A 26,646-nucleotide genomic window follows, 5' to 3' on the forward strand; every position below is an offset into this window, starting at 1 on the left:
GTTAATAAGGAGTTCTGTCTCCCAAACATGGCAGCAGTCAGAACCAGGGGAAGACACAGAGCACATGGGCAAAACAGTGAGACAGGAGAGCATCTTTGGTCCAAGAAACAGCCGTATCTTTTACCTGAATTGTGTCTTGCTTTTGTACACCACTTAACATTGTTCCCTCTCTTCTTTACATCATCTACTGTACGTTTTGTTATGCCTAATTAATTCCATTTGTTTGTGATGTCACTCTGCTCTCCTCTCCAATGGTTTCTGGGTTCCCACGTTGTAATGTGTCAGCGTGTGCAACCACAATACAGCGAATGCTTTTGTGCTGTGATTATTTCCCAGAGTAAATCAGGCCCAAGGTCTCTGGAGAACCGCTGCACGCGCTCAACCCAAACTGAGAATTCCGCCGTGAGACCGTGCCGCCTTACTGAACATCAAACGCCCGACCCAACAAGGACATGAAATCGGAGAATATGAATGTTTTGAACTGGATCTGCCTGGACGATCTATCCGAAGAGCGGGAAGGGCACACGAGGTAAGGGAAAGTAAAGAGAAAGAGGGAAGAAATAATTTTGAGAAGGGTGAGGGGGGCTCGGATGTGGTTTAGCACGGATGGGCAGCTCTTATCTCACTCCGGAGGAGATGACAGGCTGACCGCTACTCTCTCAGATCCCCACGGAACACGCTAGAAGGCATGCGGGCGGGACGGTGTCCGGGGGCGGGGAGGGACCGAGTGAGCGATATTGAAGATGATTGGCGGGCGGGGGGGGGGGGGGGGGGGAGTGGGCGTTTGTGTGAATTACTCACATTTGAAAAGACAATGGGACAACTTAATATTCGGCTGGCGTGCTCTTGCTCCTTGTCCAATCAGCGGCATTGCTAGAGGCCTTTATTCATTCAGAAGGGCTAGCTGGCAATGGCTCATATTTAATGGTACTGGATTGGAAAACATTTACATTTCAAAGAACTCTTCATATTTTGAACCACATCTTTCAGCATTAACTTCTGACACTTTAAAATTCAACCGCATATTTTATTTCATTTTTTTTTTCCCCTTTGCAGAGAAATCTTTCACTGAGAATTTGCAAAGGCGATGCATGAAAACTCCAAGACCTTTAAAACCTTTGAACACACCTTTGTTATTGGTTGTGTTTGTGCTAAAAGGCTTTTCACGCACTAAGGATCTTTACAAATCAGGCCCTAAAAGCATACAAAAAATAAATTTAAAAAAACATAAAACATAAAAAGCCATACATACAGTATATATATATTTTTTTTTCACATTTTCCCCATTCCAGTGTAACAAGCAACTTGTGTGCTGCCTGGAGCACTGTATTAAGTCTCCAGCTGTGAAAGCACTTGCTGACCTGTGTGTCCCTGAAACGATGGCAGAATTATTATATGGGGGGGGGGGGGGGGGCAGAGGAGGTCTGGAGTCCACTCTTGTGTGAGGCTAGGCAGCCGTGCTCACCTCAGGTTGACCTCTGACGCAGTTTCAACCTTCCAACCCTTTTCACCCGTGGTTTGGTCTCTCCATATATTGTTTTTTTTTGCCCACTATCCTCTCCTCTCCTCTCCTGCAGCCACGCTCTGACTCTCTCTCTCTCTCTCTGTCTCTCTCTCCATTCCAGTATTCCCTACCCATCCTCGCTAATGAAAGTTATGTTGCGTTAAGTCTCCCGCCACCAGAGACTCCGTTTATCTGCTCTGTAAAAGAAAGCAGCGGCGCCTGGAGAACAGGGGGGGCTTATCGGCAACCGGACCGGCGGCTTTGTGCATCTGTAAGACTCGGAAGCTCGGGGGAGGCAGGGGAGGCGGGGGGGGAGGCCCGCCTGAGCAGACGTTCTGCCCACGGAGCCGAAGCACACGGCATCCGCCTGCCTCTGCCTGAGAAAAGAGAAGCATCGACATCACCCCACCTTCCCCTTTCGCTTATAGTATCTTATCATCTCACCCCTCCCTCTCCAATGCTCAGATACCATTCTGATGTGCATGCATAGGTGCGGACTTGCCATTAATGTTAAGAAGGGTCAAAAAACGTTTGGGTAGGAGCGCTTCCTGGACTCAAATTGAGTTTGTTTGACGTGCTCTTTGGATGGGATACGTATAGACATCAAAATCAAAAAAAACTCCAATCAAAATGCCTTTATTGTTGTGGCATGGTCATATTAAACTTTTAAAAACAAACTCTGACGCGTTTCAGCATCAAGCTTTTGTCAGGGAGTCAAAACTTACACCTTTGGGAGGGGCAAAGGTAAATCTCTCATTTGGAACATCAAATCGTATTCGCAGTTGCACGCTTTGCTATGACAGCACAGATCACAGATGCGTTTTTTTCCATCATGAAACAGGTGCGCATTAAGTAACGTTTTCACAAGTGAGGAGCACCCTGGAAACAACCGAACGAACAGCAATGTGAGAGAGATTCGCTTCTGCTACTGACGGCTGACTCACTGACTCAGTTACCAGCACCTGGTTCCAATCAAAATTCAGCATTAGAACCAGGTGTTACGATGAGATAAGACAAAAAAAAACCCTGCTTTTTGGCAGGGCACACCAGCGGGGGGTTTGGCATCAGAAAGAGAAGGACGTCATACCTACGGTGAAATACGGCAGTTGATCTTTGATATTACAATTTTTGTTGTTGTTTTTTTTTCTCCTCATGGGCCCTGGAGGCCCTGTTATGGTCACTGGAATCATGAATATCTACAAGGAACAAGAGAATTTTGCCAAAAACCAAGTAGCCCCCTCCCTCTTGTCCAGGAAGCTAAAACTTTGTAGCAAATGGATTGTTCCACAAGGCAATGTTCCAAATCATCCAAATCAACCAACAGGCTGAGCACAAATTTACTGTATTTCAATGGGCCGCTTTTGTTTTACATTTTAGATTTACGTATATATATACAGTGCATACAGTACCTCTCAATGGTAACGAGCCAGAAGAGTTCCAAGCGAAAAAAACACCTGAACAATAGTCAACACCTGTCAGCCATCCGCTTGAGTTACTTTTGCACAGCTGAAAATGAGGGTATTTAACACAAAAACTGTGTCTGCAAAATGGCGAAACATATAACGCAGATAAATGAAATAAAGCTGATTGTATTTTTGTTGAATATTCATCTTTTGATATTTAAGCCAAATACCTGAAGTATATAGCTATAATAACATATTTCGCTCCACTGTTCCCATACTTTTGGGGGGGCACTGTATATGCTGTATGTCCTGTCCTGTAGCAGTCAGATACAATTCCAGTCTGACCAACACAGCCCTGCATCGCTGAGAGACAAACGCGCTCACAAGAGTGCAGCCCTGTGTCTCCAAAAGCTGTTTCGCTGCCTGTCCCAGTACTTATCCTCCCCACAGCCACACACGCCTGCCACACACAGGGATTTGCCCAAACTCGCACGATAAGCTAGCTTGAAATAGTTTCTCTCTCCTTTTTTTTTCCAATCCATTTCTTTTGTTTATTTTATTTAACATTTTTTAAATTATACAGAAGACCAGTGAGGTGAGTTTGGGCAATCCTTGTGTAGAGGTAGAAGGCACAGGAGGACTATGGTTCTTGGACTGTGACCTGTGGCAGGAGAACAGGGCATTGGGGTGAGTGGGTCTCTCCTGAATGAAGGCGGGAACGGGCTGGGGACTGTGGGCACTGCCCCATTGGTGGGATAAAGAGTAAGAGCACAGAATTTTGGCATACCTGCTGAAAATTCCAGCTTAAACCAGACTAAGCTGTAGCTGGCTTAAGCTGAGCTTTCAACATTTCTAGCTGGTTTTAGCTGGTCGACCAGCTCGCTGTTCACCAGCGGACCAGCCCGTACTCAGCTTATCCACCAGTTTGGCCACCAGCTTTGACCAGTTAAGACCGGCTCAGACCAGCTCAGAATCCCACACTGGCCATTGCTGGCATTTTCCACAGGGACCCCCCCAGGGGGGGGGGGGGGGTTATAAGCTGACGAGCCCTGCAGAAGGAGTGGCCACGTCATGTGGCAGCCATGGGAGAGGACCCTCATTACCCATCTCTGATGAGCTATCACAGCAATCACATCTCATTGACATCTAAGCCGAGCAAGGCGGTTATTTTATTATTCATTTACTCCATTATTAGAAACTTGTCTGACGTCTGACTCATCTGCAACAATTGCCCAATCTAAAACTGTAAGTAGGGCGTGGGGGGGGTCACAGCCCAATGGCAACCCTCATCAGCGTTTATTGAAAACTCATAGATTCTCCACACACACAATTGGCCACTGGAGAAAAAGGAGTGTGCTCACATAGAGCACTTAGATTTCCACAGGGACTGATATTATTTTCCCACCCCTTTAAATCCTATGGAACATGCGAGCCTCAGACTGCATGTGGATGGGGAAGGCCTGTTTGATTCAAAGGGAGCTTTTCTATTTGAACCCCGGGCCCATTACACCGAGCGCAAAGTTCTCTTTATGTATGCAAGAGATCAATACCCCTGTAAACAGACTCCTATATCGAGACGAGGCCGGGCTCTTCTTACACTCAGGCTTACAGGGGCTGAGGGACGTTCGGACGAGCTAGCCTTTTTTTGTTGTACGGGTTCGATAATCCAATCATTGCTTTCCGGTGGGATTAGTGAACTGCTGCAGGCGTAGGTCCTCGTGTTCGCTGTTGTACAAAGACCACGCAGTCTGGTAGCCGCACGTGTTCAGATCCAACACTGGTTTTGTTCTCATGAAAGATGTATGAATGTACACCTTAGCATTAACAGAATCCAACTACAGTTCTGAAAGCTATTACAGAACGTGAACATAACATGTGTGCATCTTGAGCTATGCCTTTCAAACAGCCAGCTTTGGGGAAGCAACACTTAAAATGTAGTTAACTAAGCTACTAATTATTCAAAGCTGGAAGTAGTTACAGTAAGCTGTAGTACAGCTACCTAATTGAATTAGTTAATCAAACTAATGCTACTAAGTTAAATACACTGAAGCTACTTCATGAAAAACATAAATCTAGTCAACTATGGGCCATGCCAGATGTTGGCTAATGCTACTGTTTTTATGTTCAGACCCTCTTTAAATGACACAAAGGACCATTCACTACTGCTGATGGAAAAGAATCGAGCGGAATTTACTGGACCTCATGTTCACACCATGTGGCCAGAAAGTGCAGACATCGTTCCACATGCCAACTCAAAACAGCTGTGCAGTGTCTTTATGTACTGTAGATAAAATTTTATTTAAAAAGCTGATCATGCTTCCACAGTTTAACCCAGGGAGGAAAATGTAGCTTTGTCCACGCTACATTTTTACTTCGTTAAAAAAAAAAACCACTTGAAAGTTAATTGCTTTTAAACGTAATTAAACCACACCCTATATATCGCTAACCTAGAAGGTCCATTACATGTAGTTCCGTAACCACAGATACCTAAAATTTTAATTTAAAAAGTAAATTTTCACCATCCTTATGGTCACATTGAAACCCTGCTACCACACCCAAGCATTATTGTGGCAACATTAAATTAGCAGGTACCCGGGAACAGTAGGTTCGTACGTTCTATGTACAGAAGGCCCTCTTTCTTCTGTGATGGGGTCAGCTCATTTGGCATTTGACAGGCTGTGTTGTTCCGGTTTTCTTCCACTCAATTTTATCCGTACAATCAGGACAGGATTTTCAGCTTTAGAAAATGAAATGCAGTTAATAGTTACTAATCTCAACCTTTAGGGAGCGAGAGACTGGAGCTCTATTGAACCGCAGACTTCTCCGGGGGTTATTACTGTCCGTTTATGAAAAAAGGGCCATTATCTCCCGCTTTATTTCTGTCACTATCAGCGCGCAGATATGACTGTTGTTTACCCGGAGAGCCCATGCATAATCACCCCTCTGCAAAACAATTATCTTTATATATTCAGACAGCCAGTTTATACAAAGCAGCCAGGCAACAAAAAACTGCCTCGGCCCCGCAGGAAGAGAACGATGAAGACACAGTGACGCACAACCACGGGCACGATCCCACCGGAATCACAAAACCATACGCACAAAAATACTCACACAAACGCAATGTGAAATACACATTCATACACATATACACACAAATGCAATAGTACACATTCATGCACAAGCACAGATATATACACAACAGCAACACTAAACACACATTCATAAAAACCAAGGTACACACACACACACAATCACAATACTAAACACACATTCATTAACACAGACATACATGTATAATCACAATGTGAAACACACATCCATACAGACAAACAAACCCATATAACCACAACGTGAAACACACATACATGCACACAAACATGCTCATGCAATCACAATGTGAAACACATATCCATACACACAAACAAACACACATAACCACAATTCAAAATGCACATCCATGCACACAAATGCACATACAATCGCAACGTGAAACATACACTCACACACATAGAATCTCACATACGATCGCAACATCATACACGCATTCACACACGGTGCTTAACCAGCGACAGGAGCGCGAGGCGAAAGTCCTGAGGGAGGGGACGCGGTTTGGGAGAGAAGCGAGCGGCGTCTCTTTGAAGGTTAGACCCCTCCCCCCCCCCCCCCCCCCCCCCACCCCACAGGTGTGTGCGTACGTGGGTCACGCTCAGGCGAGCAGCACTCCAGAGAGGTGCGGGGTGGGGGAGGAGGGGGGTTGTGTGTGTGTGTGTGTGTGTGTGTGTGTGTGTGTGTGTGTCGGTTTGGGGGGCTTATCGCTGGCACAGGTGTCAGAAGTGAAGGGGATGAGAATGGAGCGGTTTAATCTGGTGACCTGGCCCCCTGAGGAAGGGAGAGACTAGACTGTGTGCAGCAGGTGGACCTTCCGATAAGAGAGCTGTTGTTGGGGGGGGGGGGGAGAGAGAGACAGAAAGAGACAGAGAGGTGGAGAAGGAGGGGGGGGGGGGCGAGAGAGAGAGAGAGAGAGACCAATCAACTTAACTTGGCCAGTTGGCCATATAAATATTTGCAAGTGTTTTTTTCTCCTTTCACTATTTGGCTAGTTCATTTTGATTGCCATAGTTGTGTTTGTTAGGGAAAAGGCTTAGACTTTAGATTAAAATTGAGCCATAGGTAAAGACGAATATTGATTCAATCTAGGCCATAGTGTGAGTGGGGAAAAGAAAGAGAGATTCAGGGAGTTTATTGTTTTCTGTTAATTAATCACAGGAACAGGGTAACAATATGCCGTTTCTTTCATACTTTTTATTTAATGTTATTAATCTTTTACTTTCTTTTCTAATTTTATTTTTATTGGCACTGTATCTATAAAGGGGGAGGTGGGCAGAAGCACTGCTTTGACTTTCACAGTTAAAAGCATTTAATTTGCTGCTTTTGTCCTGAGTGGAATCAGGAGAAGAAGAAAAAAAATAAAAAATTTGCTCCGAATTTCCTTAAAAGTCTCATATTCCCGAGGACACTGAGCTCATCAACTTACAGCAATGAATTCTGGGAAACGTCCAGCCTTTTTCAGCGGCGCAGACTGTTTTATCGCAGAGCGAGAAACGGGATCACACGATCTCCCACCGGGCTTCATTACAGCCATGTTTTATCCCAGCTGAGCTTCCTGGTACCAAGGCATGCCGTGGCCACGATGCCCAATCCCTCCAGGGGCAATATCCCCTCAACTCACTCAGCCCATGAGTTTATAGATCTCTTTCACTGACAGCGGGTCATTACTGAGACCACTTAACCTCTTTAAATGGCGCTGTGAGTTTCCTCTGAGACCATAAACTGTATATATGTATTTCTGAAAAGTGCTTTACACGAGGGCTAAAAAAAAAATATATATATATATTTAATATTGGAGGTCAGGACAGGGTCACAGTGTAGCTGCACTGGGTGAAATGCTGTACAGGAGCCAAGGATCTGGTCATAATGAGCACTGCACATGGGGATGACCTGCTGACCCTCGATTTCTGGGCATTCAATCTGATCCAGTTTCATCCTCTTAGCAGGTCATGGACCCTTTTAACATGGTCTATGAACTTTGATGTATTCTCTATTTTCTATTTTTGGTCCATGTCCAAGCGTCACGATGGCCATTTTAAATCTAAAGCAAAATGCCTAGACTCCAATAGACTAGTACCCCTAAGCCTTTTGAAACTGAACAAAATATGTCTGTTTAAATTATCTGATGTCACTATTGAGGTAATTTATGTAAACATGAAAAAGCTGGGGTCCCATCACTCAACACAAAAACACTGAAGTAATACAAAATAAAATGTAACGTGGGTGCTGAAATAACACTCCAAAAGGCACGTACTGTTATTACTGAGTAAAGTGCCAGATGAGATTAAACAGAAAAAGTTTGTTTCTCAAAGCTGCTTTGTACCCACATTAAAGGTAAAATATCCATGAACAGATAATACATACAATCATCACACCTGAAAAGTATACCGCTGTAGCGACTCTACACAGGTCTTTTATGTCCATATGAATCATCCCACGAGGAATCTGTACTACATTCACCAACTGTTCATAATTATCACAGCTTCCTTTTTTCACTGGATGTTGTCCCAGTTTAACAAACGCACGCCAGATAAAAAAACGTTGTAATTTTTCATGCTCAGGTGACAATTTCCTCGGCTGTAATGCAAAACAGCATCTCCCATTTCACAGTGAATTCAGTCAAAAAGGTGTCTGTGCACCTTTAGAATGGCCGCAACACAAACAAACAGTGTCTGATGAATATAATTTTCCTTCTTAATTGCATATTGCAGAAGATAACACATAATTGGCCTGTTCTTTATTAAATTTTTTTTTTTTTTTTTTTTGGAAGTTTTCTCTTATTTTATTCCTTTCTGGTTGCTGTGTGCCATTGGGTTCTTAATGCCAAAGAATCCTATCTTAGCAGTGATGCCAAATCTCAATGAAACAATACATTTTCCATTTTTCATTTTACATTACCACATTCAGCAAGTGCTCTCATTCACAGCAACTTTTCACAGCTACCATTCTTTAACATATAACTAATTTATACAGCTGGATATTTACTGATGTAATTCAGGTTAAGAACATTCTAATTCTGATGTGGAAAGTCCAGGGGTCAGAAAGTAAAAGTCCTGTCATGTGTTTCTTCCACCAATGAACTGAGCCAGCTGATTTCACTAATTAGTTCTACCTCCTGCCTGAAGAATTGTGCTAATTGGGGAATCCAGGTCATTGGAACAAAGTAGTGGGGAGGACCTTTACTTTCTGAACCTGGATTTTTCACCTCTGGACGCCCCAAATGAAATGAGAATTCAGCATAAACTCAACTCAACCTGCGACGTCCTGAACAGAACAGTTTCACCCGACTTGTGAAAGTAGTACGCTTTGTAGTCCTGTATAATTAACCCAGGTGTACGGCAGAATGAGACTGCAGGAGTGCACAATATAAGCCAGCCGTGTATACAGCAGGGTGGCTGTTTTTGTGGCGTGCGTTTCTTCTGTTGTTTGTTTGAGTGTGTGAGGCCTTTCTGGTGGCGCTGACGGAAAGCTGCACCGAGCAACAGCGAGTTTCAATAACAAAGCAGCCCCAATCACATCTCTCAGAAGACAAAACGCCGCACCGTAGGCCTGTCCATTTCCACTATCGTGACACTCAGAAGACAGCACTCCGCTTCCCTCACTGGAAAAAAGGCATGCCTCTGCTGTGATGAAACAGCCCTGGCAGAGCTCCTCTTACAGACCGCGAGAGAGGAAACTCATTAAGAGAGCAAAATCAACATAGGGCCGGAGAGCTGACAGCTAAACACACACAGTGTAAAGGAGGCTAGTGTTTAAGCAGAGCACAATGGGCCCTCGGGGAAGCCGTTTCCTGAGCACGGCGTGTCGCTCAGACCGCGGTTTCTCCGGGGATGAGGGCGGGAAGGCTTGCCCATCTCTTCCCCTATGGATACATTCATGAAGACGTGGACTTTGAAAGTCGATGCAAGCGGATGATTGGTGGAATCAGGTGGAACACAGCAAACCAACTTCCCAACTGGAAACACTGGCAATGCTCTGCTGCCAAATCCATGGAGTTTTTACTTCTTCCAACGTTGAATGCAACATAGTGAACCTTGCCCTAATGAAACAATGGATACACTCTTATTATAGCACATTTTCGCAAGTCGTGAACGGAAACCGATGAAACAAGCCACTGACATCACCACGAAAGCACAGAAGGCCAAAGAAATCAACTATTATTGTAAAGAATGGCCGAAGCTACTGAAGTGAGGGGTTGCACCTTCTATCTTCTGAGATCAGAAGCCATGACCCTTAGGTACTGTGACAGGGCAACTCCACAAAGCTGTTGCAACAGCAAGCTCATGGGCGTCTGGTCATTTTCTGCACTGCCAACAGAAGACATTATTGGCAAAACGCTTTGTACCGCTACCCTCTGAATTGAAGTGGCTCTCATTTACACGTTTCTCAACCTCTCTGCCCAGGGAGAACGGAGTCAATCAATCAAAGCTATGTTTAATTCATTAACTTCAGCTAAACCACCTCCCATTGTCCTCCACCAATGGCTGGAAAGAAAGGAATCAATCAATCACAGCGATGTTTAGTTCATCAGCGTTTACTCAGCCATCCCTTCCACAGTCTTGTGCAATGACCCATGCTGTGTGAGCATTATCCCAAAGTCGATATCCCTGATTGGAGCAGCAGTCACTCAAGTGGGTTCTGATTGGCTGTGCTTGCCCAAAATGAGAGCTGTTTAACGGACATAAAACTGTTCCTTTCTACATCTTTCAAACAAGTCCACCCACTGAGTGTTCCTCACCAACCAATCAACCAAATTCTAAGTTCGATAAACACACTGGAGCTTCGAGGTTTATTTCTGAGAAGGCATGTTGTGCTTTGCCCTTTATGCGTATAAAGGACGACAGTGGCAAAGCGCACTGACAGTTTACAGTCAAAATCACTTTGAGCAAGCTCCTCTGATGTACTGCAGTCGTACCATGAATATCTATACGCAACTCTACCTACGCGAGGTTTTTCCAACCAAAAGCTGTGCACTACCGGTCTCTGCTCTCCCTGTTAAACAGCAGGTTCAACCGAAGAACGGATGAGGATGGAGAACAGAGGCCTTCGGGGAAATGCAATCGAAGCGTACGTGTCAGCCCGTATTACTAATGAAAATGATACTGCGTCTAATTATGCGCAGGGAGATTCATTTCTCGTTGCGGCTGTGGAACATAAGTATCCAGCACCAGGCGTATTAATGTCACAGCAATGAATTACCGCTGGCTGCTGTCATTACAATAATCATCTGTCGTACGTTAATGTCAGTAGTGAAAATGTAAAGCAACATTATTTTTCTTTCCTAATGCAAAAGACTTTTATGAAGTGCATTATTTTACAGTTGTTTTCTTCCTGTTTTAAAGTTTTTTTTTTTTTTTTACAGTCGGTTTCCCTCTGAACTGCTCTATTTGTGGGGCAACACCAAAACCAAAAACTGCATTTCAACAACAGCAAAAACAAAATTTGAATCGACAAAAATGTGTTCTGAAAGAAAAATCCAAATTCGGTAAAGCTATCATCGTCTCCAGTATGTAGAACAACCATGCTTTCAAACGGGCACCTTTGGGCCATTTAAGTATTTTAAGTTCAGCTGATTTAGCACTGTCCACTGTGTGAGAGTCACATCCAGCTTCTCAGCAGAGTCAGTGCTCTTCTCTGTGTGAGAGGGAGTCACGGACAGCTTCAGTAGAGTCAGTGCTCTTCACTATGTGAGAGGGAGTCACGGACAGCTTCAGCAGAGTCAGTGCTCTTCACTGTGTGAGAGGGAGTCACGGACAGCTTCAGCAGAGTCAGTGCTCTTCACTGTGTGAGAGGGAGTCACAGACAGCTTCAGTAGAGCCAGTGCTCTTCACTGTGTGAGAGGGAGTCACGTACAGCTTCAGTAGGGCCAGTGCTCTTCACTGTGTGAGAGGGAGTCACAGATAGCTTCTCTTCTCTGTGAGAGAGGGAGTCACAGACAGCTTCAGCAGAGTCAGTGCTTCTGGCCACCCAGGTTAATGGTTGACTGAGGGTAATGCAAGCATGGCTGTGGTAGAGCCGCAGCATAGCCGCCTCCTCAGATAACAGCATAACATGTGAGCCCAGCGAAACAGCAGTAAGTTTACTCCAATGTCAAATAAGCAGGACTTTAATAGGACTAACAGATGTGTGGGTGGAAAATCTACATTTTTTAGATTTATGGTATTCATTGCTGTGGTGTATTTTTGTCAAATCAGGTCATCACAGTCCTACTTTAGAAAGACCTTTTCCCATATGTCCCTTGATGGCATTTCTTGATGTCAGGAACAGTCCAGGAACTTTGTGAACTTTGAACTACTTCTCTACTGTCATCCAGCAGGTCTCACACCCATCCCTACATGCACACATACACACATACCAACAAACACACACTCATATCAACACACACCCGCACACACACACACACACTCATACCAACATGCACATGCACTCATGCACGCTGACACACACACACACACTCATACCAACCCACACACACACACACACGTACAGTACATGCATGCGCACATGCACACACACACACTCGCTCAAAGCAAAGTCTGTTTTTTTTTTGACAGGTAAGAAATTTTTTTTTCTCTAGTTTTGTTTTATAAAAGAGCAAAGTCTGTTTTCTTTGTTATGGGGATTTCTACTTCATCCTGACCCCACTGAGCTCATTAAAACCTGAGGGAACCAGAGCCTGGGACTACACAAGGCTGGGAAACATCTGATCACCTATATTTCTCAATTCAGCTCAACCCAGCAATTTGCACCTGTTAAAATTCAATCGCGCTGAATTCAGCTTAGTCTGGATCAAATCCAGCAAAAGCCAAATTGAATTAAGACAAATCACCTCATTTCAGCTGCAATTCTCTTTGATTAGTGTTCAGCCTGGGTGAGCGCCCGCGTGATCGGCGGTCTGTCGAAACGTCACGTGCGGTTAGGCAGAGCTGCAAGGCAATTAAAACAGCTGCTGTCCCACCTCGCTGCCTGACTGCACCCCACTGAACCCACGTCCGAAAAACCCATCAGAGGCCTGGCCCTGACTGCGATGATGTCATCTGAGAGACAGGCTTTTTTTTTTTAAGAATTAGACTTGCGCTGCCTGAGTAAATCTGCCATATTTTTCATCCTTGCTTGGAGCGGGAGACCTCAAGGTCGCTGACTCCTGTTCCTGGATCAGGCACTGGACATCCAGAGAGAGGATGCAGGTCATCTCCACCTCCTACCGCACCAGTCTCTTGCTCCTCTCCCAGGCAGCGGGTGGCGCGTGAGCAGGAGCCTGTGCTCCTGCTGATCATCTTCAAAAAAGAAAAGGATATCAGGCCCAGAGCCATCGGGCCCATAAGGGATAAAATCTGGCATGAATGTCCTTCCATTTCACTGTGAAATAAGAGTTCTCTGAAGCAGAAAGCGCAGCCCGGCAAACCCGGTCACGTGACTTTCAGTGCGTTTCCTAAGACTGAGCACGATGGCGGCTAATGCAGTTTTTCTGTTCTCGCGCCAAAAAACATCCCATGCCTTCACACCGTCGGAGAGCATGGCGAACTGCCGGTAGCCCGATCCTTCAGAACAAATCAAGTCACAATCAGATCAGCGCACGCTTCGTTGGGGAGGCAGCTTCTACTCTGAGGTAAAAGCAAGCAAACGCTGTGACAATGACTCCTTAACTCTCAAGCGCCACAGCCCCTGAAAGTCTCATAATGCCCTCGGCATTGGTCACAACAGCGATTTCATCTGAAACACTGTGATAAAGAATTTCTTACCAGGAAAAAAAAAGTGCGCTCCATTTCATCTAGCCCTCCTGGATACAGCAGGGTTACAGTGTGTGCTTTTGTAATATGAGTACAGAGGGAAGCTTGTATGAAACACATACGGCTAGCATGTGATGTTAACGTGGTAAATGGCATGACCCATTTACAAATAGGTGATAAGTGGTGATTGTGCTGAGAATCAATGCAATAACTGTGTAACTCTTTTATAAATTCCCTGATAAAGCAACCAGTTTTCCTAGCTGACAAAAGCTCTCTATAAAGCGTTTCTTCAAGTTCTGATTACATGACTATATAATTATATCCCATTTGGCCACAGGGCAACTAAATGGCAAGTCCATATCACATGGTTACATCAAAACTTTATGCATCTCAGGCAAAAGAAAAACACTAAATAAACTCAATCAGGGCTAAGGACATTGCAATGCAGTGAGAGCTGATTAAGACTAAAGAGTGTTAAACACTTGAGGGAAATTTCCAAGTGAAAATATCTACAGACGCAAAAATAGTTTAAGAAGGAGCGAGACCCAAGGAACATCTACAATTAAAATCAATCTTCCATTATACATCTGTAGCACTTAAATCCAAAACAATTACAGTCAGAAGATGACTCCGGTTGCATATTGTAAATGAGAGATTCATCCATTCTGCCCTTAGCAGGCGTTTCACAGAGTTAGCGGCTGTAACGAGGCAGGCAGGGGCCTTGCTGGGGGGGGGGGGGGGGGTCTAGGAAGGCGGGTGTGGCCCCTCAGCCAGCACAGCACTGGGAGGGCACCATGCACCAGATAAGCCTGCCGCCACAGGTAACGAGGAACAACGCAGGTGTCTACGGGGGGGGGATCTAGGTTGAGAGACATTTTGATATAAACAGGCTAGGCCATCCTCAATATAGCTCAGGTTTCACCCAGATTTAGCCTGGCTATTTAGTTGGCTAGAGAACTTTCACTTTTCAACCCAAATTTAGTTGGGTTTTCACCCTGATGCCTAGACGTCTTATCAACCTTGCACTACACAAAAAAGTCCACAGGTTATTGTGAGGGATGACCAACAGGCAACTCATTTCTGACCAACAGGCAACAGGGACAAGGGTCATAGGGTCTTAGCCCAACATCAACATTTTAACACTAACAGGCTGAAAAAGTTGTCAAAATACGTCTGAATGGTTCATCAAGTCATCATGACTTTCTTACCGCCCTGGGTTACATCACTTGTGAAGAATAGGTGTTCCAGGATGTGGAGCATGATATTGGTGTCAAGAAGCCACATGTAATGATGGAATTTCTGGAACCTATCTATTCAGTTCTCACACTAACCCATTTGTGTAGCTGGTGTGTTTCACTGTACTGTAAACTCACTGAGGTTGAGCACATGCTCAGGGGTTAAATGGCAGTTAATCGAAACAAGGAACTCCAAATTGTTGGTCTACATAAAGGTCCTGCAGTGCCCAAATCAATTGCGTGGGGAAAAAAAATACCCAAAAGTACCCGAATCAAAACCAACGGAAGGGCTTTCGGTAGCCCTTAGGAAACAGCATCGTGGTTCTTAACATGTTGTAGACAGAGAAATTCAGAGAACAAAAAGTTCCCTCCCTCCTCCTCCTCCCACCTTCTTCCCAGAGGCTAAAATCTCACTCATTTTCACGAAGAAGAGAGCTCTGTTTCCATGTCTCCGGCATGTATGTTTAAACGCCATGCGCAAAGTGCTTTTGTAATTTATCATTTATTAGCCTAATAGCTGAGAAGAGGGTTTCTGCTCTATCACACAATATAACTTCAGATGTGTACGATCTCTTCAAGATGATACATTGAACCTATGTACATTAAACGACGAAATTAGCTTAATACTCTGTCATGAGATATGTGCATATGTGTGTGTGTGTGTGTGTCTCTGGTGGAAGGGTCCAAAATATGATAGGGAGAGCACTGTACACAGAGCACTGTATATGATACAAAGTACAGTACATTATAATAGACAGGAATAATGTATGTATTTGAATATGCACACAGTTTTACACAAGTAATGTCTACACAGCTGTGTATATCGAATCATAAGCTAAAAATGAAAAGTCATACAATAACACAGCTTTGTAACAGGAAAACAAACCACATATCTGTAACACTGAATGGGCCCTTATTATGATTCAGAAGCCCGCTGACTCTAGCCATTCTTTAAATTGATTTTCCTTATACAATTCCCTCAGGGAGTAATTCCATTTTCATACAGGCTGTGTGTGTGTGCTCTCCTTTTACTCAATTAATCACATAATACAATCAATTTCTCTGCATGAAAAAGCATGGACAAGCCATTTCTTATATGAACAGCTCTCTATGTCTTTAATAGGACATTCTGTATTCTATTACAGCATCAAAAAAAACATACATGCAGTCATACAAACAAATACACTGATGGTATGTTTTAGGAAGTTGCAGAAGTATGTTATAACCTGAAAGTTTAGATTCGTTTTCTTTTAAATATATGCTCATATTTTTTTATACATTTATGAGATAGAGTTGAAATTACATAATGACATCAGCAGAGCTGGAAAGGTCCAGTTGTGGTGGAGTGATCTTCCCAAAAGGCTTGAGGCACTGTTAGAAAGATAATACCTTCCCTTAGAAATACTGTGTGTGTGTATGTGTCTGTGTGCGTACGTGTGTTCCTGAATGTATGCGTGTGTGTGTGTATATATATACATTACTGCATGTGCATGTATTTGTATGTGTGTGTGCGTGTGTGTGCATTAGTGCATGTGACTCTGTGTAATATGTGTATGTATTTGTGTGTGTATACATATGAATTAGTGTATGTGTATATGCTCGTGAGTGTGTGTTAGCAGTGGAGAGAGATGCCGCTTATTGTATTTGTATCTGTATTAGTTCAACCAACAAAATTATTTGCATTTGTATTTGGATAAAAATCAGAAGTGGGCGTGGCATAAACCAGAAACGGTTTATTTCTGGAAACGGAAGTTGTATAAACTGCAAAAAAATCCCTTATTTATACCATTATAGCACTGCACTGCTATTGCTCAAATATTAAAGCATGGTTTTACAATGACATCAATAATAATCCAGTTTAACAACAGGTAATTTGCTTTGTAAAGCTGTATATAACAAACAATGACCTATATGTAATATAGCCATAACAGGCTTTTATAACACTGAGGTAAACAGTCAAATCAAGTTCCAAACATAGGCAAAATGTTTTCATAAATCAAACTCATCCTTACTCTGAATTGCATAATATGAACTGCATGAACCCCACCATCGTCCCTACCAGAAGGACATCAAAGACAATTCTAAACTGAAAAAATGCTTTTATGATTAAAAAATGGTTCCTCACACCTAATGAAATAAAAAAAAAACTACAGAATGCAAGGCTAAATGTTTTGTTGTTTTTACTCTGTTCAAACCTTCTCTTCCCTTTTTATTGAAGCTCCACTTTACCTGTATGCTTGATTTGCATAAGGTTAGATAAATTAAAGAAAAAAATCAAAAAGCTTCCTTGGGATAGACTATATATTCAGCTAGTATGCTCTTACTCAAACTTCCCCAAGTTGTCGTTTGTGACGACAAGCTCCTGCACATGAGCTGGGAGCAGTCTATAGTGATGGGGAGACACCACATCCCCTGCTATACTGATAATTTGCATGGAGGGCACTCGTTGGAGGGCAGGTCAGCCATTTTAGAGTCACACGAGCCAGTACTGGGTGTGTCATTAGCCAACAAGCTGTCTGTATTGTTTTAACTCCAGAAAGGCTGTGTTTTTTTACTACCTACTACTGCCACGCTGATGTTCGGCAGTGTCAAACATATCCAGAATTACAGCATTGATTTCTACAACAGCAGCGATCTAATTTCACGAAACCATAAATTTCAAAACTATTTTCTTGAAATAAAGGACACAACTGAATCAATGTAAACATTTGTATTTATAAATTATTGCGGTTTTGTTAGAGAGGTTAAGGGAAAATGTATCAAGGCATATTACAGGAACACTGAGGAAAGCACTAAAATGTGCATGACAAAACACAAATAGGAAAAGGTAGTTAAAGAAATACAAAGTGCAATTTTTTTTAAAAGTCATTTCTTTGGTCATAACAAATTCAGCACATTTCTCCCTCTTTCTCCTTGGAGTGTGCTTTTACATAGCCTATGCACCGTCGCTCTCCTCTAATCAATTCCACAGAGAACATGGAGCTTTGGTGGTTTGCTGGGACCGCACGCACATAAATCGGTTACATTTCACATAGTTGTCATATAGCTAGGCTATTCAGTTAATTCAAAAATTCAAAATCTCAGTTTCAGCAAGAACCTGAAAATATGTTGGTGGCGTTATCTCCGTGGAGTTCTAAGCCAATCATTTCTATAACTACAGCATCCACAATTATTCATCCCCACCCTAGCAGCTTTATAAACATCATCACACAATTGCAGTGAATTCATTTTCATCTATTCGTGTGATTATATGTGAGAAATTTGTTTCGATAGCGCTTTATTGGGAAATTCATATCAAAGTGCCAGTCATTCCATTGCTGAATAGCGTGCTGGAGTAGGCAGCGACATGTTCGCACCTGGGTAAAAGCATCTGATGTCTATTGTCTGGTGGGGGGGTTTTGTGGAAAAGATGGTACAAACTGCTTGAGTAGATTTTTTATTTTATTTTAAAAACGCAGTTATTTTAAGCCCAAATATTTAGGAAAGTCGTGGAAGGAGGAGAATATAGCATTAACGGTGTTGGAGTTGGAGTAATTATAGTCACTCTGGCATATTCGGTGTTAAGGGAAACTCTCACTTTCTGTCTCTCAGCAGGGGTGTGTGTGATTGGGAAGCTAGGTGCTGACTTCTGAGCGAATCACATCAAAGAGGAGGGAAAAAAAGAATCAGAATCCAAATAATAGTGGTCAAATTCAGAGGTAGAAAACATTTAGAGAGAACGTATTATTTGAGTGTTGCCAAATATGGTATTTGTATTTGGCACCATCCCTAGTGTGTTTGTGTTTAGTGTATGTGTATCTGTGCATTATGTGTATTAGCGTATGTGTATATATTTGTGTGTGTGTGTGTGTGTGTGTGTGTGTGTGTGTATAAGTGTATGTGCATGTACATGTATTAGTGTACGTGTCTATGTGAGCCAGTGGATGAGGACTCTCTCCTCCCTCTTGCGTGTGCTGTTCCAGGCTTCTGCAAGCTCTCAGCGGAGATCACCACACTAAGGCTGCTCAGATGGGCGCTATATACAACCAGGCAAGCACGCTGCACCAGGACATAAATCTTTCAGCGCTCCTGCTCCTGACATTTCGCTGAAAGAGTCAGAGAAATTGCTTAATTATGGCGCTTAACATCTCTTAGAGTGGTCTCCTGCGAGTTTGGTAGAGCCCATAATTTATTTTACCAAGCCGTTGAACTCAAACATAAACCTTTTAGGATATATTAGCGGTGACCTGGTGAAGGGGAATGCGAATCTGGTTTCTAAGTATAGCCATTAACCTCCCCAGAGAGGATAAGCCTATATTTAAACATGGCTCCCTCATTCAGGCACACACACACACACTAATTCTGTCAAATAAAAATAAAAAATAAACATTGTATATCCCCGTGAAAAACATGCCCAGTAAGTGTCACCATATTTGTGAAATATGTATAACAGGAAAAGGAAAACGTTATTACAGTGCTGCGTATACTTCCTGGAACTTTGTGATGACATGATTTGTTGTTCTGACAGGCAGGGACGTTGTTTATGGCACGCGTGACCGTGGGCACAGTAAAACCTCCGTTTATTTGCCTATCTGCTCGCATAACGCCACCAGAATGGCCTGATTTCCCAACTTTTACCGCCTCTGAAGATGGCCACCCTAGAGAGCGAGAGATCCCATCAGCAAACCGTCTCCGTGCGCTGTCCGTTCTTTGTCTCATTGGTCACCGTTGAACAGTTTTGACAGCGCTGAAAAGAGGTTAATATCTGAAGTTATTTCCAACCACTGTCCCCTCTATACTGCAAGAATGATTCCAGCTCTTCCCTCACCAGTCAACGAACAGGGAAATGGCCCAGCCCTGCAATGAATCTACAAAGTGAAAATGTGAGAGTGGTATCTCTCTGAGGTAAGACATCATAGTGTCACTTTGCTTGCTAAGCAGCACTCTAACCGCCAAAAATACATTTTAAAAATGGGCTAATTCCAGACCATTGAATCCTTGAAGAGAACTTCCTCTTAAAATCTTCCCCTCCCCCATGAACAATATAGCAAGGGTTCTGAAAATCTGAACCTACCTTATTCTATGAAAGAGCCAGAATCCCAGGACTAGGGACATGAATTTCAAGCAGTGTTGATATTGCTTTAAATGTCAATTATTTCATGGAAACAGAACAAAAGCTTTTACTCCTTTGTACTACATGCTCATACTAATGTCCAAGCAAACCGCTTTCATCATCACATCAGTGGAACCCTCCTTTCATTAAATCACAGCCTTTTTGTTTTTGTAAAGCAGACTAAATCCTTGCAAATCGGTGGTTCTATGGCTACACTGAATGAGGTGTACCTGAGAAAAATAGGGGTGACTGCAACTTCAGTTATTTTTTGTTGTTGTTGTTGTTGCCTGCATCAGTCAGCCCACCAGTAACATCAACGCCTCTCGTAAGATTTGGGAAATGCAATTCAGACCAGTTGTTTTTATTGGGATCGTCATCACCAGTATCATGACGTCATCAGCCAGCATCTTAATTATCCCAAATTACTCAAATGACACAATAAGGACTTCTTCTTCAACCAGTCCTGAGGCTACTGCCGTCATCCAGCCCTCCCAATGATCACGAGGATCTACAGAATCCAAACACCCTCTGCTGTCGTAATTAATCAAACGTCTCTGACAGTTATTTGTTCTTCACACTAAACATGAGTAGACTAAACATTCATTATTTTAAATCTGACGAGAAGAAGTAGTGGGCCTTACACTATTGGCGAAAATAATCGTATTTATTTAATCCACCTGGCGCAATATATCATTGCTAAGAGCGTCTTTTATAGGGCTGCTGCTGTAAATGTGCGTAGGATATTGCGGCTGATGTAGATGGCAAAGTAAGCAACGTTTGCCCGGCTGTGGATGTGCGAAAACGAAACTGGACTTTTCTAGATGTATTTAAATAAATAAATAAATAAATAAATAAAGGCAACGCACAAAAGGTAACACGCTACACATAACTTTCGTTGAAAACAGCGCAAGATATTAAAATTAATAATAATAACAAAGTCATTTAAAAACGAAGAAACACACCTTCGCTATTGCAACTTAGATGAAATGTATTCAGTTGCACAATATGTTAGTGTAACGTCGGGCGACTAACCCGCAGCACCACAACAATTAAAATAAAAGCCTGGCATTTAAAAGCACATGCGAGCATTTGATGTTCCGCCGAGGATCAAGAACCCTGTAAAGGTAGCATTTCCGAATCCGCCTATATTCGATTCTGCTCCGCCTGACTACATAACATGCCAAAGACGGAGGTTGCTCTCAAAGCCTACATCCTCCAGAACCATCGTGTTAAATCAATGCATAGCGCTCTACCCCCACCTGCTGTCCTACGTCAGGAACCAAATCTTTTGTCCAGACAAACAATCTTTCTCCGCTCCCTTGGGACCCGGAGACGCGCACTTGGTGCTCGGAAAAGTTCAGAGTAATCGAAGGACACAAAAGGCGAAGCATGATGCCGTAATGACCTTTCCCTGCGTCCCGTGTAGTGCTCCAGTATCATTAATGCGGTGACATGGCTTTAAATCACTTTAATCAAATCCATTATTTTATCCACACTACGAATGTGTCTCGTCAGCCTGATACCGATAACACTTATTTTAGATATAGATACCATAGACTACATACGATGCATCTCGTGCAGCTACTCGTCTTGTTTGTGCATTTCCCTTAACTTTTTACAGCAATAATCCAACTTCTTGCATCCATTAATTCTATTTATTTAACAACGAATATAGCTACTGCAGTTTGGATTCGCGTCCTACGAACATACAACGAAAACTTGGACAGCAGCATTTGGAAGCTTTTTCCAGATCTCACTTAAATGCTATAAAAATTTTGCATATACTGTGAGCTCGTGAATTCGGACTGCTATCCCCTACCCCATGTCTGTTATCTACCTGATTCGTTTTATTCCATCCACATCCCACCGACAAATATTAGGACCTTTCCTCTATTCGACCGACATCGTCACTGGAAAAGGTTTCACTTGGTGCACTGTTTAGGAAAGCTCACAGATCACATTCCAGCAGCATCGTGGCACAATACACAACTTGTAAAATGTTGAATGAAACGGACCCAAATACCACAACAACACGGTGATCATTTAAATGAATGTATGCACCGTTGAGGGCTGGAGAAAACGTCAGAAAACGAGACACCGATTTCATTGACAATTTAAAAAATGCATTCTCCCCGAAAGGACGTGCTCTAACTACAAAACACTGCAGACCCAATAATCCGCCCCTTTCTCTCATCTCCTTCAGCCACATCTCCCCTAACAACCTCCAGCACTTCCAATCAAGACTAAGATGTGAGCGGAGGGGTGAGATGAAACCTTGCAACTTATTCCTTCACGCAAATGATTATATTTTTTCCTACCTTGGCTGCCGCAGACGAGCAATCCGAGGAAACAGATGATGTTGGGAATCATTTTGAGCAGGTTCAGGAGACTGACAGCTTCCCCTTGTTCTCAGCGAGTTGTGAGCGCCGTGGCTGTGCGGAGACCGATTTTTTCGCTCCTCTCTGTCAGTGGCTGGCTCGCGCGCTCTGTTCTCGCTCACTGTTCACGCGTTCACTGCCGACCACAGAGACGATCCACAGTCAAGCGCGAGCAGGAGCCTCAATGCAGCAGTGTTCACACACTGCTGAGGCAATCGAGTCTGCGTGCGCAGTACCGTATTGTTCCAAGACAAATATCCATCCGCAAATCATTAAATAAATCAAACAACATATGAGCATGAACGCATGTTACTGTGAGTAATTTAGAATACGGGAAGTCGACCATTATAATACACTTTTTTTTTTTTTTTACTTGGGCAGGTTGATGGACTTAAATGAGTTTGGATAGTAGCTAGACCATACTGAATTGCAGACACATTTTAATTGTCAATGCTGTCACAAGTGGGTGTTCCTCAGTGAGTGTGGAGATTTAAAGATCAATGATTGACTTCATGCATGTAGCCTACTGCGCATGGAACTCTACAACTTCAGTGAATAGTATATCAAGTGAGCCAAGAGGACCAGCTGCTCCACTGATCTTCAGTTTAGTGACAACGCTCCATGCAATTCAAACAAAAAACCCATTATGCCATGATTCAGTTATCAATGGAAGTATTTGTTCACAAGTTAAGTGTGTTTTGCAGCTGGGGGTTACCAGTCTCTTCTAATGAGAGTTCATCTCCAGCCCATCAACTTGTGAAGCCCCACCCTGACTAAGGTGACAGGAATTCATCAACTACTCACACATTGCAGAACTCAGACCTTGGATGTGGGGAAACATGCACTGACATGGACAAAGCTCAGATGGTAGATTTCTCATGATGTGGCTTGGTATGCAGTGTTCATTTTGACAACAAATTGTGATTTAGTTATATATTGTCTTGTAATGATGTGAGGGGTGTTTTTTTTGGGGGGGGGGGGTCTGGGTTAGGAGCAATTGCAATAGCTCAAATGTCAAATAGAGAAATAATTATTTCAATGAAATTATGTTTTTAATTAAATTTTAAAATATATATTTTTAAAGCTAGCTACATGTACAGACTTGATTTTTGTTGATGCACACTGCAAAAAAAATTTTTTTAAATAAAAAATGATGGGAACAGTACATACTGTATAATACTTGCTATAACAGTATAACCCTGGAATTACAGTGTAAGTGGTGCGATTTTTAATGAGTGTCAGCTTGCTGCCATGGGTATTAGAGAAGAGTACTTACAGTCCTGAGCCCTACAACCTGCAGGTCACGGGGTTAAATCCTAGGTGGGAGACAGTACTCTTTGGAACAATTCAATTTGTCAGTATCTCTGTAAAATTCAATCAGTACAAAAGAATATATACGTTATAAAAATTGCAATGTGCCCTAATTTAGAGCATCTACTAAGTTAAGATTTGATTCAATTAAATGTAGCATTTACTTAATTGTGCAGGAAGAACATAAAAAAGCATGGAAAATAGACTTTCTGGTGCTACATGAAAATGAATTTTTACCAATTCTCAGATATACTCCAGGAAGCAATTTCACACAATCATTGTACTTTGAAAGTTGAAGGACTTTGAACTTCACAAGGGTAGAAAGGAATTATTAATAAACCATATGGAAATGAACCATTAAAAGGTTTGTAATTATGAACTTTTTTCTATTACATTCTAGTTCAAATGCCAAGTTCAAATGCCTGATGCCATGGAAACGTACACTCTATGTGCTAAGTGGCAAAGTAGCTTCTTAATGTCAAAATAATTTAACAATCCCTAATGAACAGCAACTCCAGCAACAGTTTAAATTAAGTCAATCGAAAGTCATATTCCTAATTCACAGTGAATGGCACGCTTGTTTTATGGCTTTGGGTCGAGAGAAAAAGACAACATTGAACATTTTCATCTTCAATAATTTGATTGTCTGGAAGATATCTTGATGCACGAGCAAAAGAACATAGGTTGGCAACTTATTCCTCGATTATTATTCAAGAGTATTCCTTGTCTAGGCGACTGTCCAATGCTGTAAAAGCAGGTTCACCAGCTACCCTGCAGCAGTGATTTAATTTACTTTGAAAAAACTTTATAATTATGCTTCCAGGGACACACTTTCCTCCCCTTTGTCATTATCTCCCAAATATCCAGGTATTTCTTCTGATTATGAAAGAATGGTGAAGTGCTGAGATGGACTTAAACATAAGGTCATTGCTCAGATTTAATCCTTGCGTATTAAGCTTGGTACACACTTGACAATAATTCCCCCCTTTCTAAGCACGACTGCAGTCGGGCCGGCTGGAGCCGGTCGGGTCCACAGTTGGCGCCAATTTTCCTCTAGTGTCAAAAAAGGGTTCAAGCCTCCTGATTTTGTCCACTGCCGATCAGTCAAAGCAGGCAACATTTTTTTAAGCCTGTTTTATTTTGACAGCCATCCCAAAGACTGAGTCACCTGCTTTGAATTGGTCAAAGACAGAAAACCAAGATTGGCTCTGGCAACAGCCAATGGGATTTAAGTTCAAGAGGAAGATGAACAGAAGGGGCAGGCAGTGAACTCACTTTAACAACAACCACAAGCACAAACCACAAGCGAGATTCTGTTTTTGAGACAAGACGTTATGAATCGTGGTAAGTCCTCATGGGAAACCCTCAATCAGTTCCCAGTCATCTAGTGTGCACATTATCACTTCAAGACCTGTCGTTAAGTATGAACCACCATTATCAACAAAGACTGGAACAGTTGCCAAGTGTGAACCAAGCTTTACCACAGCTTCAGTGTTTACTAACACACAACACAAAGACTCCTCGGAACTATAATGCAATATAAACATTATAACCTTAATTTCCTCATAACATGACGTTCACTTGTATGAGTCAATTCTACAATCAGACATAAAATAATCAAAAGACAATTAAATCTGCACATAGTAGTTTTCAGTCTTTAAAACTGGAGATTGATTTTAGCTGGAGATTGATAAACTCCAAGATTCAAGTGTTCTATTTTTCCATCAAAGACAGTTTTGCAAAGTAACATTAGTGATAATTTGCGAAGTGTTTGCAAAAAAAAAAAGCAATACTTGGATTTAATGGTGATATAATTAAGAATGTACGTTGATTGAATCCAGGCTTTACTCTCCTGACAGTGATTCATTATCAAAAAGTAATTAGCTGTTCTGCCAGTGAGTGAACGTTTTGTGGAGGGTACTCTGCTTTAAACTATGATAAAAAAAGGGAACATTTTTTGTAAAAGGAAGAAAAGCAGCACTCAAATCAAGAAACACAGACTTACAGCCTTTAAATAAATAGTGTTTTAAATAATTGTCAATTAATTGTCACTATAAAATATTAGGAAATTATGTTGATGTTTTGGCACAGTTTTACACCAGAATGTTGTTTGGTTTGTTTTTGTAGCATGTACAAATTAATTCTAGTGCTAGTTATTAGGCTTCCCTTTCTGTATGAAATGTCAGATCCTGCATCCTAGAGACTGACTTGTCTTCTGGTCAGGGAGAAATCCTACTGGAAAAAGGTAGGAGGGCCCACCAATTGCATGCCATATTGAACGCACTGCAGGACTGCTTTATGGTTATTTCCAATCCATGTAAGCATTTTGAATGTCACAATGTTCAGTGTACAAATAGCTGTTACAGCATGTATGTGCCCTAATTATGGGTCATAATTTTTTTATAATTTACATTTGAATAAGCAAGTAACAGCCACATGGTAATCATAGTCATAAACAGTGCTATTGTTCCAGTTTTACACAAGGATATAATAGACAAAAAGTCAAGGAAAGAAATCAGTCACAATTGCTTAGCAACAGGAAAATTGTACACTAGGAAATTACCAACCACAATTTGCAAATTGGAAAAATCGTCCCTGTTTAATTAAAACTGACAGAGATGTTTGCAGCCAGTGTTCAGCTATGTCCATCCATATTCAGTGCGCCATCAAATCTCAGATTCAAAAATACAGAAATAATTTCCTTGCTCTGCGTGGCGAGAAAATGGCAGTGCGCTGAACGCCTTGGGTAGAGTCCCTCTGTGTTATTAATCCACTCCAAAATCAGACTGCGCCTGCTTGCGTGTGCTGCAGATCATTCCATCGTGACACAAGCATAACGAGTCTGGGATTCTTTTTTTTTATGATTTCACGGTTCAGCTCAGCTC

At 42.4% G+C, this 26,646-nt stretch overlaps 1 protein-coding gene across 9 annotated transcripts in view; it reads right to left on the bottom strand.

Moving 5' to 3' along the window:
- LOC118214236 (neural cell adhesion molecule 2-like) overlaps positions 1-26,646 on the bottom strand; it is a 483,289-nt gene that overhangs the window by 237,291 nt on the left and 219,352 nt on the right. Inside the window, exon 1 of one of the 9 annotated variants that reach the window (XM_035394021.1) lies at positions 22,391-22,692. The exons of 2 other annotated variants lie outside the window; for them this stretch is intronic. In XM_035394021.1, the coding sequence (XP_035249912.1) occupies positions 22,391-22,442 (52 nt within the window). In that variant the 5' untranslated portion in view covers positions 22,443-22,692. Of the gene's footprint in view, positions 1-22,390; positions 22,693-26,646 lie in introns of those variants that run through there. 6 more of the 9 variants (XM_035394020.1, XM_035394019.1, XM_035394018.1 and 3 more) reach the window with 6 other exon arrangements.

The sequence above is a fragment of the Anguilla anguilla genome, chromosome 15, assembly GCF_013347855.1.
Source record: "Anguilla anguilla isolate fAngAng1 chromosome 15, fAngAng1.pri, whole genome shotgun sequence".
NCBI classification, from domain to species: Eukaryota; Metazoa; Chordata; class Actinopteri; order Anguilliformes; family Anguillidae; genus Anguilla; species Anguilla anguilla.